Source organism: Colobus angolensis, unplaced genomic scaffold (assembly GCF_000951035.1).
Source record: "Colobus angolensis palliatus isolate OR3802 unplaced genomic scaffold, Cang.pa_1.0 Scaffold68, whole genome shotgun sequence".
Classification (NCBI taxonomy): Eukaryota; Metazoa; Chordata; class Mammalia; order Primates; family Cercopithecidae; genus Colobus; species Colobus angolensis.
Window position 1 is genome coordinate 5,388,432 of NW_012120487.1, and position 19,608 is coordinate 5,408,039.

A 19,608-nucleotide genomic window follows, 5' to 3' on the forward strand; every position below is an offset into this window, starting at 1 on the left:
CTTCCTCTATGGTGCTAGGACTTGGGTCATCAGTTCCAAGTGTGTTCCGCTTCTGCCTGTGCACAGTGCAGTGCATGGCTCTGTGTGGGCATGCTGACACAGCTCCCGCCTCTGCAGTGGCAGGGCTGTGTGGTGGAAAAAGCTCTGCAATAAAAGGCTCAGATGCTAGGCTCAGCCCGGCTCTTCCTCTGTCTCTTAAGGTCTTCTGTCCCCTTGAGCCAGTCAGTTCCCTTCTAAGAGTAATTGTAAAATAAAGCAGCTGGGTCACATCATCTATAAGGGCCATTCTCTTAGACTTAAGATCATTTTCTAGGTAAATTGTCCACATATAGGGATTACCTTTTAGTGGCATACAATGCAAAATGGAGGCCTTTTGTAGTTCTGAGAATGTGCCATTGTAACTGTGGAGGCTTGCAGGGAGTTAGGCAGGCTTCTGCTGCCATTTTGTGGATACAGAGACGGAGAGACGGGTTGTTTTTTTTAGGTGGAAGACATAAATGCCCAACTTTTCCTGGCCCAGGGACTTTATGGTGTCCTGTTCCTGTCATGTCTTCTTGCAGATCTTGGAGAATCAGGGTACTCATATACAGTGAGCTAATCTACTTCTCCCAAAATCTAGGTACAAGTTTAAAAGTCTCTTTTGTTTGGGGAACAGGTGTTTTTCCTAGAAAACGATGACCAGCACAGTTGCCTCAGTGATCCTGCAGATCATAGTAGATTGACTGAGCATGTTGCCAAAGCTTTTTGCCTTGCTCTTTGTCCTCACCTGAAGCTTCTGAAGGAAGATGGAATGACCAAACTGGGACTACGTGTGACACTTGACTCAGATCAGGTACGATGTCTTCCGCAGCTTTTAAAGCTGGCCTTGGGCAACGTCTGTATTTCTGACATGTGAGTTTTTTTGCATCACCCCAGAGAGCTTAATTCTCCAACCTTCTGGCCTGACCAGATACAGTGTTCTGGCCCTCTCTTTAATAGTACTATACCCACATGTGATGCTTGGTCAGATTCTCTCAGAACCATTTGAACTGTGGCTTCTTTACCTGCATAGCTTACCAAGGAGCTGGTTTCCTTCTTAGTGTGGGGTAAAGAGGGGAACATGTGGTAGGACCTGCCAGTTCCTGCCTTGATGTTTACAAATTGCCAGACCTCTCTGTTCCCTCAACCCTTTAACTTCGAGTCACTTAGAACTTGGGTGTAGACTCAGCTTGATCACCCTTCCCCCTCCGAGTGTTAATTCTGCCCAGCACGCTGCTTCTGGCCTGAGTGCTTATGAGGAGAAACTGGTTCCCGAGCACAGGGTTGTGCCATTATCAGGGAATGATGAAAGGTTGTGTCTGGCCCCAGTTCCTGACTAGTCATCAATCAACAAATATTTATTTTCTACTTAACGGCTTGCCCAGTGCTATACTCATGAAGTATTCTGGTCCTGTCTCAAATGACATTGATAATTCAGCTGGAGGGAATTACCTCACGTAAAACAAAGAAAACGCATTTTTCTGCTAAATATGTGAGCCTCTTGAGGGCAGGGCCCTGTTACATTCGTCTTTGGATCCCTGCGTTTGTAGGTGCTCAGAAGATGGTGCATGAATGAACAGATGGATACAAGAACAAATATTCAGTTCCTACTATGTTAGGGAGCTGTACATTGTACATTTCTCATTTTAATTTTCACAACCAAAGCTTACGGTGTTATTTCTGATACTCCATACCTTTTTATGCACCTCTCCCCTTCCCCAGAAAACTAAGACCATAACAGGTTAAGTGGCTTACCCAGTGCCTCATGGTTGTCAAGTGGTCAGGAGGAGTAAACAACAGGATAAGTGACAATCCAGAAAAGAGGATAAATTTGTATTCACTGCCATATGTCTAGCCTATGGCCAAAAAGGACATCTCCTTTTCTGCTCAGCCTCCTTGCCCTCAGCCCTGGAGAGGCCTCTGTTCAGTAACCTCTCCTCCTTTTCTCTCTGTGGTATAGGTTGGCTATCAAGCAGGGAGCAATGGCCAGCCCCTTCCCTCGCAGTACATGAATGATCTGGACAGCGCCTTGGTGCCGGTGATCCATGGAGGGGCCTGCCAGCTCAGTGAGGGCCCTGTTGTCATGGAACTCATCTTTTATATTCTGGAAAATATCGCATAAACAGAGAAGACTTCATTTTTTTCTGTTCAGACTTGTTGCAACAGCAGTCATACCCAAATCATTTGCACTTTAAAACTGGAAGATTAAGCTTTTGTTAACACTATTAATGGGGTGGGGAATAGGGTGGGAGTGGGGGTTTGGGAGACGGGTGGGAAAGGGTGGTTAGGGGGACAGATGTTCCATAATTCTGAGTCTTCTATGCATTGTCCACCAAGAAGATCTGGGCAGCTTCTGTTCCTGCACAACAGTTATGCTATCCTCGCAGCTAATCCCCTTCTGTTACTGTTTAGACAAGAATTCCGCTCCTCTCTCAAGATTTACTTATGGTCATGTGCTCAGAAATGCTCAAATGGGTACAACCATCACCAAGGGTGGGATGGGGAGGGCAGAAGGGAAATAAAATATGAAGCATCCATTCTTGCACTCTTTATACAGCATTGGTATGAAAAGGATAATTCCCCACTGATCTTGTCCCAGTTACATCACAGCTGTTTATCAAGTAGAAGTCACACTTAGATTTTTGTGTTTACCAGATTATTCATTGAAGTGAATCGAAGACTCAAGGGCTTAATCTACTCTTCTAGTTTCGGAAGGGCAACTCAGTGTAAATGTCATTTGGAGAGCAGAGCTGAGTTCAGGATTGCTGGAGATCTGCCTGTGTGGATGGCAGGTATTCAACTGGGTATTTCTGTGAATGCTGATGGAATACACCCAGGACGTTTTTAGTTATAAATACTGGAAGAATTTAAAAATACATTTTATTGAGAAATAATTTAAACTTCTAGGAAAGTTGCAAGTACAAAAAACCCCATGCATACTACCCAGATTCCCCTCTTGTTCACTTATTAACATTTTGCCCCATTTGATTTATCAGGGTTTCTCTCTCCCTTTCTACTTCTCCATAAAAAATTGAGGCATTTGAGAGTAAATTGCATACATCATAGGCCTTTACTCCTAAATGCTTATTTCCTAAAAAATAAGTACATTCTCTTATACAACTGTAGGACACTTCTCTACTTCAAACATTGATTTGATACTTTAACCTGGCATCTGCCCAGTGATGTTCTTCGTAGCATTTTTTCCCTCCAGTAAACCTTCCAGTATAGAATCAGACGTGGCTATGGCTGTCATGACTCGTCTTGATCTTTTATGTCATTGATACATATTTTTTTGAGACAGAGTCTTGCTCTGTCACCCAGGGTGGAGTGCAGTGGCGCGATCTCGGCTCACTGCAACCTCCGCCTCCCAGGTTGAAGCGATTCTCCTGCCTCAGCCTCTGGAGTAGTTGGGATTACAGACGCCTGCCACCACCCCCAGATAATTTTTTTGTATTTTTAGTAGAGACAGGGTTTTACCCTGTTGGCCAGGCCTGACCTCAAGTGTTCCACTATCCTCTGCCTCCCAACTCCTGACCTCAAGTGATCCACCATCCTCTGCCTCCCAAACTGCTAGGATTATAGGCGTGACCCACCACACTCAGCCTCATTGATATTTTTGGTGAATGCCCCCCCCACCCCCACCCTGTTTCTTTTTTTTAACAGAAAACAACTCAGTTTGATGTTTCCTTACATTTAGAATCGGGTTATGTGTTTTTGCCCAGAATGACTTGCCCAGAATACCCATCTGCTCCCTCATTGACAGTGGTAAATTTTGATCACTTGGTCAAGGTGTTGTCCAGCTTCTCTGTATATCCCCCCACCTGGAACTTACAACCAGTATATATAGACTTTCAGACCATGCAAATATCTTGCCTATGAAAGTGTCCCCTTAAATTAGTATGCATTGATGTTCGTTACCTGCACTGATCTTTTACTATGATGTTTGCAAAATGATTTTCCAATTCTAGCGCATTCTCCACCTTTACAGGTTGTACTTGGTAGTCTACTATAAGCAGAAGCCCCTCCTTCCTAATTTACTTACTCAATTATCATTATACACTCATAGACTGTTTTTTGTTTTGTTTTGAAACAGTGTTTCACTCTGTCATCCATGCTGGAATGCAGTGTCACAATCTTAGCTCACTGCAGCCTCAAACTTCTGGGCTCAAGCAGTCCACGCACCTTGGCCTCCCAAAGTGCTGGGATTACAGGCATGAGCCACCAAGCCTGGCCTTTTTCAGTGGTTCCAATTCATTATTTTGGTACACAAATGGTCTCAGCTTTAGCTAGACAAGAGACCCTTCAAGCTGGCGCCTACATCCTGGTGACATGCTTTTTTTTTTTTTTTTAAGCACTTCTTTTTTATTTCTATCCTAACAAGATGCTTCAGGCTTATCTTGTGGTTACCCTACCCTAGCCCTGGAATCAGCCATTTCTGCAAGGAGCTCTGGCTTCTTTTAATGGGAGTGGTATTAGAAACCAAAATCTGGTTTATCCATGATGTGTGATGCACTCTGACCTTTTTCTGTTTCATTAAAAAATTATTTTGGTCTTAGACCAAATGGATTCCACAACACACATTTTGAAAATACTGCTTTAGGGCAATGTACTCCATTGTCACTGGCATCTTCTGAAAGTCAAGGCTAAACTAGTTTTTCTGCAGTTATTAGCACAGCTTCAAGAATTCCCTGGAAACTAGCGCAGGCCTCTGGGACAGTGACAGGCTGCTCCCCAGTGGCTAGTGCTGGGTTTAGCATGAGGCCACGGCAGGCTGTGGAGCTGTTTGCAGCGGCAGCTGTTTTCCAGAGGCCTAAAGGCCTGGTCTGGAAAATGTCTGTGTAGGTTCATCCTGCTCTCTGAGGTGGGAGCTTATAGTCAACATCTGCCTCTCCAAAGGTTTTACCAATGGTGGCTGCACAGAACTCTTACTGTGACCTTTCCCACAGGCTCAGAGGTACTCAGAGCTTCTAAGGGGGAAGCTTAGCCCACACAGCAGTAGCTTATCAGGGCCAAGCCCTGGGAACCGCTACCTCCAAACCTGACAAGAACAGGAAGCACCTGTTAACAGGGGCAGCTTATTTTTGGTCTAATAGCCAGCTTTGTCTGAACATACCTCAAAAGTTTGGAACTTCTACAGGGACTGGTCCTGTTTTCCTGTGGTTTATCCTCCTGCTTGCCATAGTACTTACTACTTCTGGCTCAGTGCAAGCTTTTAAATTCTCCCACTAAGGACAAACTCTGGCCCTCAGATCCTTTCTCGGCGGCATCAAATGTCCTCTGTGTTTAGTAAAATCATTTGTGGAATTGGGCATAAAATAGCCAATGCTAGTTAATTGTTTTCCTTGTTTATCCTTGCTTTTATACAATGTATATTGTAAGAATTATATAAAGCAAGGGACTGAACCACCACATTTCAAAATAGGCAAATTTTCTGGATTGTAAATTTAAAGATTCAGACACAGCGATCTTTCTGTACTGAAAAGGAATAGAGTTGCCATTCTGGTAATTTATTAAATTTTTAAGAGTTATTAAATGCTTACCAAATGCTAGGCAATGTATTTTTATCAGCATCTTCTGAGGAGCTACTGGACTGTAGGGCTACAGAGATTGGAAATTTTGCCTCTAAATTCCCCACGTCTTGTCTTCCCCCAGCCACAGTGGTTCCTGAACACTGGTTGGGCCCAAGATTTTCAGGTAATTTACCTCTAGATAGGTCACCTGGGAAATAATTTATGCATTTAACACATTTCAAACAACAACCTGCTGAACATTGTTTCTGGAATTAGCAAGTTTGTAATGTTTCTTTTTTTTTTGAGACGGAGTTTTGCTCTTGTTCCCCAGGCTGGAGTGCAATGGCACTATCTTGGCTCACTGCAACCTCCGCCTCCCGAGTTCAAGTGATTCTCCAGCCTCAGCTTGCAGAGTATCAGGGATTAGATTACAGTCATACGCCACCACGCCCAGCTAATTTTGTATTTTTAGTAGAGATGGGGTTTCACATTGGTCAAGTTGGTCTCGAACTCCTGACCTCAGGTGATCTGCCCTCCTTGGCCTCCCGAAGTCTTAGGATTACAGGTGTGAGCCACCTTGCCTGGCTGGTTTCTATTTTTATAATGCTAAAATAATAATAATGGCAAGGGGGATTCAGGGATTGTATGTAGTCAGAAGGGCTAAGGAGTAGGGAGAAATGATGTCATTTTAAAGCGTGGGCAGCTGAGGGAGAGAAGAAACAAATCCATCTATGGAGCTGACCCAGGTGCAAGCTCCCAGGATCTGCCAGTCTCAGTTGCATGGTTTCATCCTGAAAGCAGCTGCCCTTACTTAAGGGACGGTCTTTTAGGAGCTGCCCATGGAAAACAAGGCGTCAAAATCCAGAAGCAACAATGCAAGTTTCAGAATGGTGCTATGAGAAAGGAAAAATGTTAGAGTCACAGGAGTTTGCCGTTTAATTGTAAGTAAGACTTCTTGATTCTAAAAAATTTCCGTAGTTCATTCAACTCGCTAATTCAGAAAAGCGTGCATTGCATGAGATCAAATAACTGAAAATTTTAAAATGATTTGGGTTGTAGCTGGCTCCCAGCTGCAGGTGGGTCACTAATCTACAATGTTTGGTTACTGTATTTGTGTTTGTTTTGAGACAGTCTTGCTCTGTCACCCAGGCTGGAGTGCAGTGGTACAATCTAGGCTCACTACAACCTGTTTCCTGGGCTCAAGCAATTCTTGTGTCTCAGCCTCCCTAGTAGCTGGGATTATAGGCGCCGGCCACCATGTCCAGCTAATTTTTGTTTTTAGTGGAGACGGAGTTTCTCCATGTTGGCCAGGCTGGTCTTGAATTCCTGACCTCAGGTGATCCACCTGCCTCAGCTTTTCAAAGTGGTACGATTACAGGCGTGAGCCACACACCGTGTCTGGCCTGGTTACTGTATATGGATAAATCTCAGGACAAGATGAGGCTGGGACAGGCTCCTCTCACAACAGTGACACATGCATGCCTTTGGTTGCAACAAAGGCCTTTTAAGAACTTCAGTCTCCAAGTCTGGTGGGAGGCTTTGTCTTGCCCCCTCAGCCTGGAAGTTCTGTTTTGAAAGAGCAGAGAAGCAGACTGAAATTGAATGGGTTGCAAAGGAGAAACTTTGGAGCCACAGAAAACTTTTTATGTATCAAAATAGGCCACTTCCAGCAGAGGCCTGAATTTAGAAACTCCTAGGACTAGCTGGAACTTTAGAGGATAACCACAGTGGTCCCTAACCCTCTTAGGAAGCACTGGGTTGGATACATACCCTAAGAGGAGTAGGTTGGGTCAGGAACCCTTCCAGCCACTTTTCTTTGCTCTATAGGTTATGAAGGCTACCTACCCTCCTTTTCATTCTAGATTATTGCTGTGTTGCATACACGTGACCGCAATTAAGTGTTAAATCTCACATCTGTGGAAGTTTTGATAGCTCACTTCTGATAAGATTGGCCAGCCAGGTGCAGGTGCCGGCGGTGGACGCCTGTAATCCCAGCTACTCAGGCGGCTGATGCAGGAGAATTGCTTGAACCTGGGAGGTGGGGGTTGCAGTGAGCCGAGATCGTGCCACTGCACTCCAGCCTGGACGAGAGAGAGACTCCGTCTCAAAAAAAAAAGGCCAGAGGGCTCCTGGGGAAAAAAGTCACTTGTGTGTGGTTCCTGCTCTGTGACCCACTAAAAGCTCTGCTTTTAAGGGCAAGGAAGCATGGTCCAGCCCTGTTATCCCCCAAAAGGACACACACACAAAGCTCAGTTCTTGAGCTGTGCTTAGGCAATACTATCGTGATCAGTAAGCTGAATGTATTTGCTTCACTTCTAACCTTTTTTAAAAGTGATCTTGAGGAATGCTTTGTTGATCTTGAATTAATGCTTCAAAAAGGGGGTGGGGGAAGATGGGGTATTTCTAAGAAATGTAGAACATTTCAGTTTTGAATATTAAATCTATTACAACTACAGACCCCTTCATAGTCTCCATCCATTCAAAAAAACAAAGCCAAAGGAGAATTTCTTGGAAAAAACTAAGGCAGTCCCCCAGGTAACCAGCTGAAGAGGAAAGGCTTTCCCTGCCCTCAAGAGGGAAGCCACAGCAGCCGTTTGTCACGTTACTGCTACCCTGGCTTTTAAAAAGTGACAGGGATCAGGACTTTTGTTTAGGACTTTGATGGATACTCTGTAGTTGAGTATGAAATCCCTACAATGAGTTAGAGTTAGTTTCCTAAATAAATAAACATGGCTACATAAAATTTTGTATATATATTTTTTTCTTCCAGTTAACAGTCTTTTTTCTTGGGTGGGTGGACCAAACCCAAGATCCAACCTTCCCCTTACTTCCCACCAAGTAGTACCAAAAACAACTTTCCTCCTCCACTAAGTCCTTATGGAAGCCGGAAGGCTAGTGCAGCAGCTGTCAGGGATAAAGGCACAGGCAGAGCTGGGGTGACGGAATTGTCTGAGACAGGCTACCACTGGCCCACTGGAGTCATGGAACCCTGACCCCACCCTCAGCAGGGGAGGTTCCCGATCACCCTCAAGTTCTCCCATCCCATAGTTATAAAGGCACATCTAGAAGTGGTACAACTGGAGGCAGGTGTAAGCTATACACAGTTGCCACGCAGGGGTTAAGGGGCTGCAGGACTCCATGGCACAGAGGAATGAACGTGTCCTTGCCCTCATCCAGACTGGGGGCAGGGGGAGACAGCAGAGAGATGGGCTCCTGGAACCCAGCCTGTTTCTGTAGAGGCCCCGGAGGGGCCAACAGGAAAGACCAGGGTTGTGGTCAGTAGTGCACGTGCTTAACAGGTCTTTGGTGCTTGGGTAGCAGCATCTCTCTTATGTACAAAGGCTTCTGAAGCCAGCAAAGCTGGGAAAGTCAACTCCTGCACAGTCGCGGCCTGACTCCTCTCCTGGTGCTGGCCATCGGCTACACAGGGGTGCAAAGCACAAGAAGTCAGTCTAAACTGCAGTGAAAACACAAAGATTTTAGAAAGGGTTTCCTGAAGATAGTTAAACCCTGGAAGGTTACCTTCTCTCCTCAGTTCTACTGAGGAACATTAGAAACTCAGCCCATAAGCCCTACCCAACAGTTTGGCCTCTTGGTCTTTCTCATAGATGAGAAACTCCTAGGTTTTCTCTCCAGATATGAGTTGAATAGTTAAGTAAAAGAAGGGGGCAGAGTTCTAAAGGCCCAGAGAACTGCCCACCTCACAAGCCCCTGGGCTCCAGAACCAGCCAGTTCTCCGTGACCATCTGCACATCCTGGCCACTCAGAGGCTCCCGCAGCCTCACCTTCACCTCCAGCTTCCCCCCGGTGGGCTTCCTTCCATCCAGGACCTGTGAGGACCACAGAGGGAGATGGTAACTAAGGGGACAGAGATGGGGAACAGGCAGGTCCCTACATTCCCAGGAAAGAAGTGAGAGGAGCTAAGATGTCCTGTGGCATGAACACAGGAGTCTCCATTCATGACAACCCTACCCTCCCAGTATTTGGAGGAGGAAGTGGTGGTGGTTTTAGGTTAGTCTTATTTAAAAAGTAATAAATAAATCTACACAAGCATGCTAGAACTCTGTTCATTTTCTCCTCAATCCCCACGGCAACTTCTGGAAGAAACATTGGTTGAAGAAGCAGCCTTCCACTGACCTAAATCTTCACTTCACAGATGGCCAAGACAGAGAAGCAGATGCCTCTATGTGGCAGAGTCGGCACTGGAACCCCACGCCCAGGATTTCTTCCCATTCACCACACTACTCCCTCTTCTGGGCAGAAGATGGGGCAGTCAGGGTACAGAGCAGTACAATAGGCCCAAGAAGTCCAGTCACCCTCAGTGGCTCCAATAGAGACCAGGGCCCACTTAAGAACAACTTCCCCAGGCAGGCAGTAGGAGCAGGTGTGCTGCAGTGGGAAGAGCCTCAGCCTACACAGGTTATCAGTAAGGAGCTGGTCATGGCTCTGCCAAGACACACCATATGGGCTTACAGAAGCCCCTTTCGTCTTGGACATGAGTTTCCTCATTTGTCAGAGGCAAGGTCATATAGTCCTTGCCTGTGGAATCCACTGAGTTCATGGAAACAAGGAGGCTGCCTTCTGCTGGGTCCCTCTATGAGATTTCTCAGACCTTCTGAACCTCTCCATCTGTGAAATGAGGATTCCACCTACTCTAAGCACACTTGTGGAGAATTTCAAATTAAGTAATGAGCACGAAAACCTACAACAAGGTGTGGTGTTCAGTGCATACTGGCTCTTGTCGTACCAACCCCTTTGGCTTGCCCACACCCCAGTCCCTACCTCCACAATTTCTCTGATCTCACACTCATTCTCCAGCCGCTCCAGTTTCAGGTGTGCTGTGCCAACCAGTTTGTCGCTTCTGAAGAAGGACCTGGGGAGCCAAGAGGCAGCAGAGGATTGGACTGGGCAGGGAAGGCAGGAATGTGCTGGCTGAGCTCATGCAGGGGCAGCAGTGACAAACGCTTTTCCCTCCTCCCAGCCTGCGTGGCAGTGTGACTGATGGGAGCCTCACCCTTTGTGGAAAATCTCAAACTTGATGCCTTTGCTCTGGATCACCCTCTTGAAGCCCCGGTGGTTTCGGTTGATGTTTAGTTTGAAGAGTTGATCAAATTCTGGCAAAGGGGGAGAAAGCAAGGAGGGGCTTGGCTCTCGGGATTTCCTGAGGAAGTGGAAATGGAGGCCCAGGGCTGGCTGCCTTCCCCCGATCTCTCCACCTGCATTTTGGGGTGACTGCCTCCAAAGGGTGGTAGAGCATCGAGGTCCTGGCCTTGGAAGTGAGTTTCTGTACTCTTTTTAGACATAGATTATAACAAAGTAGGAAAGACTTGGAATTAGGATACAGAATTCCCGGGTTCATATCCCATTTCTACCACTTCCTTGCCATGAGGCCCCAGGCAAGTTCCTGTACCTCTGCGCGTTTCTCCAACTACAGAAGAGGCATGTTAACAGCACCTTTATCTCCCAAGTGGGGTGGATCGAGGAAGGGCATAGATGGGAACCCACTCTGGAAACACCGGTGCTGCCCAGACTCTGAGAGGAAAAAGAGGCCCACATGTGGCCCTCACCTGGAGAACTTGTGTTCTTCACCACAGCTGTTTTGCTTTTTTGAGCTTGGTCCTAAGCAGTGAGGAGGGAGAAGTCAGGACAGCGTATAAACACAGAGGCACACAGGGCAGGCACTGCAGCCAGGCCTCCCAGGGATGGGAAGAAAGTGAGCACAGGGTCCTGGAATGCAAGGTGGGTTTCAGAGGATCCTACTTCTACCTGAAGCTCACCGAGTTAGGATAGTGAAACTCAAACCGCACAAAAGCATCCAGGTCATCTGGAGTCACCCCTGGGAAGGAGAAAAGGGAGTCAAGTCAGAGGGAGGGGCCAGGAGCCTAGCACTTGGGGTGGAGTGTCCAGGCAAGAGCCTCCTGGAGTAGGGGCGGCCCTAGGGTTACCTGGAGGGGCTGGGAGGTTCATTCCCCGGACAATGATCAGATGCATTTCTGTGCTGTTGAGTTCGGAGAAGATCCTAGAGCCAAGAGGGAAGGAGAAAATGCTCAAAGTGAAAGACAGTGGTGGAACAAGGTCCCTTCTTCCAGGGCCTGTATGCTCAGCTGGGTGGTGACAGGAGGGAGGGAAGGCAGAGGTGGTATGCAGACCTTGGTCACTGACTTCTGGTCCAGAGCTCTTTCCACAGCACCCAGACAGCTGTGCGCTCTCCACTGGCATGCACGCTGTCCTACTCCTCAGCAGCCCCAGTGCCCACAGCGGGGCCAGGCTTGGCAAGCCTCACTAAAGGGGTAGAAGTCTCTGGCCTGGGCTCCCAGCCTCCTGCTCCTCCCTGTCTGGAACCCCTGTTTCCCTAGGCCTTGGTACCTCACAGTCTGGAATGTCTTCAACTCAAAGTGGTGGCTGGGAGGGTCGAGGCCCTGAGCCTGGGCCAGCTGCAGGATCTCCAGCTGTTTCCTGCGGTCCTGAGCAAGCTTCTCAAATCTGACAGGGATGGGTACGTCAGCATGACGATGGATTTTCTGCTCCCCACCCCAGGAGCCCAGCCCCAGCCCTTGCACTTACCGGGTGGTCTCAGCCACGTTGCCCTGGTGCATGAACTGCTTGGAGAACAGCAGGCACTTCTGAAAATAGAGGCCCAGAGTGACTCCCGAGCCCAGAGCAGGACCTGCCTCGGTTGGCATTCAAGGGTAGACTTCTCAAAGCTTCAACCTTCCTCTGTAGCCTAACCTCTCTCCTCCCATAACACAACCCCAAGGGCACTACTCCCAAGTCCCATCAGGTTTCTCTGCCTACACTTTTGCCATTTTCTCTTCGGAGGTCAGCCATTCCACAAATTAGCGACTCCTTCCATCAAAACCTAATTCAAACATCCCCTCAGAAGGCAGCCTTTCCAGAACAGGTGGCAGTTCAGATAGATACATACATAAACATACACGCACATCACAATGTTCTTTCCCTCTTCTCTATTGTTTGAACTCTGTACCACCCTGAAAGAGGGGTTTTATCACCCCATCTCACAGATGAGGAAAATGTAGTTCAGAAAGGGAAGTGCCTTGCCCAAGTCACACAGCAAGTAAGTGGAAGAGCTAAGAATTTGAGTCCAGGGCCGTGTGGTCTGAGCTCCAGGCCTTCTTCCATGGGGAGACTGTGGGGCCAGAGGGGAGGAACAGATGAGGGGCCTGCTGACCTCTTGTTGCTCCAGAAGCATTTTTTGCAGCTGGGCATACACCTCCTCCACCTTCTGGGAGAGTCGCAGGTCCTCGTGGTGGATGAGGATGAAGTCACCCTCCTCATCCGTCAAGGGCGAAGGCACCTACCCAGGTCACAAGGCCCCTCGGGCCCCAAGAGTCAGATTACTCCTCTACCAAGTCCAACAAAGGCAGGAACCCAAACTAAACAATTCCTCAGCTTCTACTAAAGTCCACTGATGACAACTCATCGCCTCCCATTCTATCCCAAGATAACACTCTTGCCTCCCATGGCCTGGCCCAGCCTTGTCATCTCTGACCACGGGCACCCCACCTTCCCTTCTCCTGGTTTCCTTTGGGGCCGTGAGGTAGAGGGGTATAAGGAAAAGGCTCTTTTTCCCAGCTGTCATCATATCCTGTCCAAACCCCACCTCATCCCAGAAGCTGCCCTCGTTCACAGCCTGTCAAGCCTGCCAGTCACCTTCTCTACCTGAGAAGTCCTGGTGGTTAACCAGGTGGGACTCACCTTGGACAGATCAACAGGTCTGCCAGCTCGGGCCTGGATGATCTGAGCCTCAAGACATTTGGCCACCCGCAGATGGGCTTTGGCCTGCTCCAGGTCCTGGCTGCGCTTGGCCTGCAGGGCTGCCCGCTGGTACTGCAGTTTCCGTGCCTCCAGGAGTGCCAGCTGCTCCCGCACTGAAACGAGAAGGCCACTGGTTAGGGCCACACCTGCCCTCCCTAGGCCCTCAGTTCTTCACCCTGCTTGTCCCCAACTCACCAGACGGACTAGGTGACTCCTTAGAACTGGAGGCCTTGGGCTCAGGCAGGGGCTGAGATGAAGGGACCGTGGGCCGTGCAGGTTTCTTGGCCACTGGGGCCTGTGCTGGGGGCTCACCCTGCAGGTGCCCAGGAGGCTGTTAGGAGGCGATCTGTTCCCCAGCATGGCCAAGGTGGCTCCCAGACTTGCTTGGGCTATCTTCCTAACGCTGTACTAAATCACTGTGTGACCTGAGATGGGTGGCTTCTCTTCCTGGGCCCTAAAAGATCTGAGAGCTAGAAGCAGCCTCAGAAGCTCTCACATCTAATCTCCCCAACAGGAGACAGACTGCAGGATAATGGGGATACAGCCGGAGCTCTGGGTTCAGAAAGACCTTGGTTTGAATCCTAGCTCTGCTATTTCCTAGCTGGGTGTCCTTGGACAAGTTTTTTCTCTGTACAGTGGAAAAAAGAATATGTACCTTATTGGGCTTGTTAGTATGGACAATAGGGTCTGGGTTTACCCCTCACCTGCTATTCTCCCTACCAGCCCTGAAGTCGATCCCTCAGCCAAACCTCATCCTCGTCTTCATCAGCTGGGCCTGTATCCTCTGCGGAGGCCAGTTTCTCTGCAGCTGCCAATGTCGCTGCCACTGAGTCCTCTTCAACACCCATAGTGGGCTCCAGGCCAGGGATGGGGGGAAATCCTGTGGGAAAGAGACAGCATGGGAGGGGCAGGGAGCAGCCTCAGAGAAGCACAGAGCTACCCAGAGCCCTGTCTGGGGCATGGCTCTGCTGGGCATGGCTGGGATGGATGGCTCCACAGTGGGAAGGCAGAGACCTGAGAAGTCATCCCCACTGGCTGTCCCCCATTCCCTTCTTGCCCAGGGACCACCTCCTCACAGAGCCCCTAGGCCATGCCCCACTCACCTGGAGGAACAGGCAACTCAGCAAAGTTGACTTTCCGTCCTGCTCGGTGTGCTTGAATAGCATCTTGATATTGCTGCAAGGGAAGGAAGGGAGGGGCCTGTGGTTAGCAGCAGCCCACAGGCCCCCTGCCCAACATGACACACAGTGGGGCAAGGAGAGGGAGACTGGTGGGAAGACAGCAGCCCTGGGAGAAAAAAGGATCCTTGAGGCAGCAAAAGCCCCAGAGAGACAAAGAGATGAAGGTTCAGAAAAGACGAAGACTAGCCGGAGGACCAGGGAGACAGAGCACCCAGCCAGGGATTAGGCCAGCACAGGCAGGGGCTGCACAGCCGCGGGCCCACCTTGGCAATGCGCTCATGCATCCGAGCCTTGCGCTTGTCCCCACCACTCCGGGCCTGGATGCCTGCCTCGCGGTACTTGTTCAGCCTTTGCTGCAAGGCATCCAGCACCGTCTGTGACTCTGTAGGGGCCACTTGAAGGAAAGAAGGAAGAAGTGGGCATCAGCTCAGCCTGCCCCCAAATGCCTGCAGGTCCCCACACCACAGTCCCACCATCCTGCCCTACCTGGGGTTGCTGGGATGTCAGGGGCCATCACTGGCTGCACTCGCTCCACAGCTGGGGGAATGACTGAGGGTGCTGTGGGAGCCTGAGAAGGCTGCCGGGGCTTCAGATCTAGGGGACCCAGAGTAGATGTGTAGGTGGGAGGGCCTGGTCAGCCCCAGGCCTGCTACTCCTCCCCAACCCTATCCCAGCCTGAGCAGATACATACTGACCCTCAGGTGCCGGGGGCATGGCACTCAGATCCACAGGCTGCCCCTTCTCCAAGGCCTCCAGGACAGCACTGAATCTCTGCAGAAGTTTGAAAAGCAGGTGTGGGTGAAAGCCGGGGGACCCCAAGAGCTTGGGCTGAAACAACCCCCACTCAGGCCAATCTCACTCAATCTCAGTCTAGCTCCCTTTTTGAGCCTCAGTTTCCCCCATCTATAAAATGAGGGTGGGTGGCCTGAGCCAGATGCCATACCTTCCCAATCCTCATGAGCTCTCGCGCACGATCTAGCTCGCCTGCCCGCTTGGCACTGAGAGCAGCCACTTTGTACTCTCTCTGTCGGGATGACAGCAGGGCCCGCGGGTCTGGGTCTGAGTCTGAAATGGGCTGGGCAGAAACGCCAGGGAGGCTGGTCTCAGGTTGGGAGGGGTTGTCTATAAGGAAGCAAACAGTCCCCAGAGAGCACATGAGGGTCACAGAAGGAGGTGCCCATGGACCTCACTGGGCTGAGGATGTCCTGGGGAGGATGTGACCAATGGTAATGAACAGTGGTGGCAGGTTGGGGAGACAGGCTGTGGGCTATGACCCCAGGAACTAGACCAGGATTTGGGCATCTGCAGATACCTGACTTCAAGGCAGGGCGAGCTGGAGGGTCTGCCTCAGGGCTCCTGTTGGCTGGTTCCTGGGGGGCCAGGGGCCGCTTTCCTAAGGCCACTGGAGGTGGGATCTCATCCTCATTGATCTTTCTGCCTCTCCTCACAGCGGCTAGCTGTGACTCCAAGGTCTGAGGGAGAGAACTGCTCCAGAAACCCAGCCAGCCAACCCTGCTCCAAGACAGGCTGGGGTGGCTCCCCAACCCCCAAAGTCTGGTGGGGTGACCTCCCCTCCACTGGTGCAATCTCCACCAGCCGCCTTCCATGCAGCCCCCTCCCCTGCCCTGCTCCCAGCCTAGCCCGACTCACCTTCAGGCCACGCTCGCAGCGCCTGGCTTTGGCTGCTTCGCCTGCCTCCTTGGCGCTGGCTGCAGCCTCTCGGTAGTTGCGAATCCGTTCCTCCAGCAAAGCGTGTAGCCCCTGAGATGCTCCTGCCTATGAACAATTCGGTTAAGGGCCTGGCCACTCCAGGGCCTGCTAGGCCTACCATTCTCCCTCTGCGGAAGCTGCCCCAGAAGATGGAGCTCTGGGACTCCAGGAGAAAGAAGAGCCTAAAAACCTTAAGGCAGGAAGCAAAGGCTCACTGGAGAGGCCAGAGGCCATGGCAGAGGCAAATACAGAGCCCCAATTGGTGGAAGCCAGGAAATGGCTCCCGGGGGTGGTCTGGGAGAACAGAGAGGCCTTTGAGGCTGGCAGCCACGGAGGAGTTTCTTGTGCTCAGTTTCTGCTTGGGGCGGCTGCTGGAGGAGGGTCCTGGAAAGGGTGACTGCAGCCTTGCCGTGCAGGCCAGGCCACACATGTGTTATGTCTGGGCACACAGGAGCATCAGAGGCACAGGGGTCCTCCTCCAGAACCCACCTGAGCTGCTGGGGCTGAAGCTGTCAGGACGGCTGTCTGCACTGGAGGTTCAGTGTCTTCTAGGTCCTTCTCCTCCTCAGAGCCGCCTAGGCCAGCTGCCTCATTACCATCCAGGGGCTCAGTCTCCTCGTCCACACCTAAGACCTCCTGTAGCTCCGTCTAGGGAGACAAAACACAGCCCAGGAGCTTGGGGGCCTCAAGACCATACCCACGACATGACCTGAGAGTAAAGGACCCTCCCTCCCAGAAATATTCCCTAACGTCAGTCACTGTGCCTCAGTCCCCTTCACCAAAACATTTCTTTAATCTGACCAAGGATAGCCTCGAAAACAGTAATTACTCCAAATCCGAGAATTCCCAACCGCAGAGCTTAGACCAGAAGTCAGAGACACGCCACCCATTGTACAGCCAGGAGGGGCAAGCACTCACTCAGAGTCAGAGACCAGAGGGGCACCCCCAGCCTCTCTCCACTGCCCTCTCCTCCACCAGGCCCAAGCTTGCCTCAGAGCCCTGGGATACCAGCCTGGCAGACACACCAGCAGCTCTGCATCTTCCTCCAGCCCTTCCTCCTCCTCCTCCTCCTCCTCCACATCCTGCATACAGTCTGCTGCCAACTTCTCAATGTGGGCCATGGGCAGGGGGGCTGGGGGAAGAAGGTCACAGCAGGTCAGCACAGCACAGATAAGGTCGGGGATGAGTAAGGAGGGGCTTGGTAGATCCACCCAGACAGAAATCCCCCTTTCCTCCCACGGCAGAGGCCCACCTGGAAAACTGCTCTTCCTTTAAGACCTAGTTCAAAAGACCCTCAACAGGGAAACCTTCCTCGGCCCCCCACCAAGCAACAAGCTGCTCCTTTCTCTGCACCTCCGCCTACAGTAGCCTGACATAGACATGACCATCCACTCTCTCCAACCTCCAACCACACCTTTCACATCTGTAAAGATTTTCAAAGTCCAATTGAGCTTCACAACAAATCTGCAAGATGGATAATATCCCCTTTTCATATACTGAATAAACTGAGAAACTTCCAACATTAATTTTCCTATCACTGCAATCCTACTAAGTGGCAGAGCTAGGATTCAAACCTAGGCTTGTGCCACCCCAAAGCAGGAACGGCGAGCCCCTTCCTAGGTCCTCCCATTATCCTCAGCTCAGGGACACACAGGATGGTGGGGATGGGTGGGGGAATTCTCTGAGGGTTCCTGGTGAAAAGAGAGGAAGATTGAGACCCCCTGATCCTCCCAGGCCTAAAGTCTCTGTTCTCATCTGGGCTGTGGAGGGAGATTCCACTTAACTCACTGGACACAATTTATATGTACTTCCTATGTACCCAGTTCAGTCTGTGCTAACTGGGTCCCTACCCTACACCAGTACCGTGGCTAGGGCTAAGGATGGGGACCTGAGTCAGTCTGAGAAACACATTTGTCCACAACGGGGAGGGGCCAGCCCAGGCCATGACACAAGGTGGGGAAGCAGGGTGAGGCCGTCTCTTGGAGGGAGTGCTGCAGAAGGTACATGGCTATTGGAAGGACCAGGGGATCTGGCTGGCTCCCTCCAGCTGCAAGGGAACCCCTCTACCATCTTGTCCCAGCCTGTGCCCATCTTGTCCCAGCACCAAGCCCAGCCCTGTGTCCAAACTCACCCTGCCCCTTGGGTGCTGGCTTCTTGCCTGTAGTTTGTGCTTCCCCTGTGAGAGCCAGCAGCTCAGCCTCCAGGTCCTCATCATCTTCAGCCTCATCTATGCCCAGCAGCATGTCCTCAGGGCCAAACTCCATAAACAGCCCCATCTGAGAGCAGAGCAGGACTCTCAGGAACCACACAACAAGGAGGGTAGAGCCCAGCTCCAGAGCCAGACTTGGGACTCTCCATGTCCCCATCAGTGGCTCCTTCAGCCTATGAGGCCCAATGTGCAGAAAGAAACTGAGGCCTGCAACATTACTCCTTGAGACACCTTCCTAGGGACTCAACAAAAAACCCAGCAAGACCACTCTGAAACTGAGATAGTCTTGTGAGAGAGTCAGAACTTAAAACACATTACCATTATTATGACTAACAGCAATAGCTGCCATGCACTGTTCTTAGTGTTCTATGTGATTATCTTAACTATCTCAAGTAATTCTCACAATTCTGAGAAGGTCCTATTTTTTAAAACTCTGGTAAAACACATACAATATGAAATTTACCATCTTAACCACTGTTAAGGGTGAGTTCAATGGCATAAGGACATTCACACTATCCTGCTACCATCGCCATCATCCACCCACAGAACTCTTTTCATACTGTGAAACCAACTTTCTACCCATTAAACATTAACCCCCCTTCCTCCCCTCCTTCCAGCCTCTGGTAAGCACCATTCTTCTGTTTCCATGAATCTGACTACTCTAGGTAGAGGTACATCCTTTTTTTTTTCCTGAGACAGAGTCTGGCTGTTGCCCAGGCTAGAGTGCAGCGGTGCTATCTTGGCTCACTGCAACCTCTGCCTCCCAGGTTTAAGCGATTCTCCTGCCTCAGCCTCCCAAGTAGCTGGGACTACAGGCACACGCCACCACACCCAGCTAATTTTTGTATTTTTAGTAGAGATGGGGTTTCACTATGTTGGCTAGGCTGGTCTCAAACTCCTGACCTCAGGTGATCCACCCGCCTCAGCCTCCCAAAGTGCTGGGATTATAGGCGTGAGCCACGGTGCCCAGCTCACATTCTGTTTTTATCCCAATGTTCAGATGAAACTGAGTCTTGTGAGACAGTCAGAATTCAAAACAAGCTCTTTGCGACTTCAATCTATGCCCTTTACCCCACCTCCTTTCTTACCTTTTTAAAGACAGTAAAAACAGACCGAGAAGTCTCAAGATGTAGGCCCAGAAGAAATAAAGGAAGAAAACTGGTGAGGAAACGCCTCTGTTCTTCCACTTGGGGCACAGCCATCT

At 50.1% G+C, this 19,608-nt stretch overlaps 2 protein-coding genes across 2 annotated transcripts in view; one reads left to right on the forward strand and one right to left on the reverse strand.

Annotated features, from left to right (window-relative positions):
- ZFYVE9 (zinc finger, FYVE domain containing 9) overlaps positions 1–2,563 on the forward strand; it is a 136,440-nt gene extending 133,877 nt beyond the window's left edge. The window contains exons 16-17 of the mRNA XM_011926373.1: positions 656–832; positions 1,979–2,563. Coding sequence (XP_011781763.1) covers positions 656–832; positions 1,979–2,140 — 339 coding nt within the window. The 3' untranslated portion in view covers positions 2,141–2,563. The remainder of the gene's footprint in view (positions 1–655; positions 833–1,978) is intronic.
- A 5,699-nt stretch (positions 2,564–8,262) lies between these two features.
- Positions 8,263–19,608, reverse strand: part of CC2D1B (coiled-coil and C2 domain containing 1B) — a 13,695-nt gene continuing 2,349 nt past the window's right edge. Inside the window, exons 3-25 of the mRNA XM_011926277.1 lie at positions 18,327–18,471; positions 17,221–17,327; positions 16,685–16,843; positions 16,136–16,261; positions 15,798–15,957; positions 15,429–15,607; positions 15,181–15,256; positions 14,972–15,079; positions 14,749–14,879; positions 14,408–14,480; positions 14,054–14,184; positions 13,500–13,617; positions 13,245–13,417; positions 12,718–12,843; positions 12,093–12,151; positions 11,895–12,011; positions 11,474–11,547; positions 11,306–11,364; positions 11,096–11,147; positions 10,543–10,642; positions 10,311–10,401; positions 9,314–9,358; positions 8,263–8,948 (exon numbers count right to left, since the gene is read on the reverse strand). Of these exons, the coding sequence (XP_011781667.1) occupies positions 8,898–8,948; positions 9,314–9,358; positions 10,311–10,401; positions 10,543–10,642; positions 11,096–11,147; positions 11,306–11,364; positions 11,474–11,547; positions 11,895–12,011; positions 12,093–12,151; positions 12,718–12,843; positions 13,245–13,417; positions 13,500–13,617; positions 14,054–14,184; positions 14,408–14,480; positions 14,749–14,879; positions 14,972–15,079; positions 15,181–15,256; positions 15,429–15,607; positions 15,798–15,957; positions 16,136–16,261; positions 16,685–16,843; positions 17,221–17,327; positions 18,327–18,471 (2,460 nt within the window). The 3' untranslated portion in view covers positions 8,263–8,897. The remainder of the gene's footprint in view (positions 8,949–9,313; positions 9,359–10,310; positions 10,402–10,542; positions 10,643–11,095; positions 11,148–11,305; positions 11,365–11,473; positions 11,548–11,894; positions 12,012–12,092; positions 12,152–12,717; positions 12,844–13,244; positions 13,418–13,499; positions 13,618–14,053; positions 14,185–14,407; positions 14,481–14,748; positions 14,880–14,971; positions 15,080–15,180; positions 15,257–15,428; positions 15,608–15,797; positions 15,958–16,135; positions 16,262–16,684; positions 16,844–17,220; positions 17,328–18,326; positions 18,472–19,608) is intronic.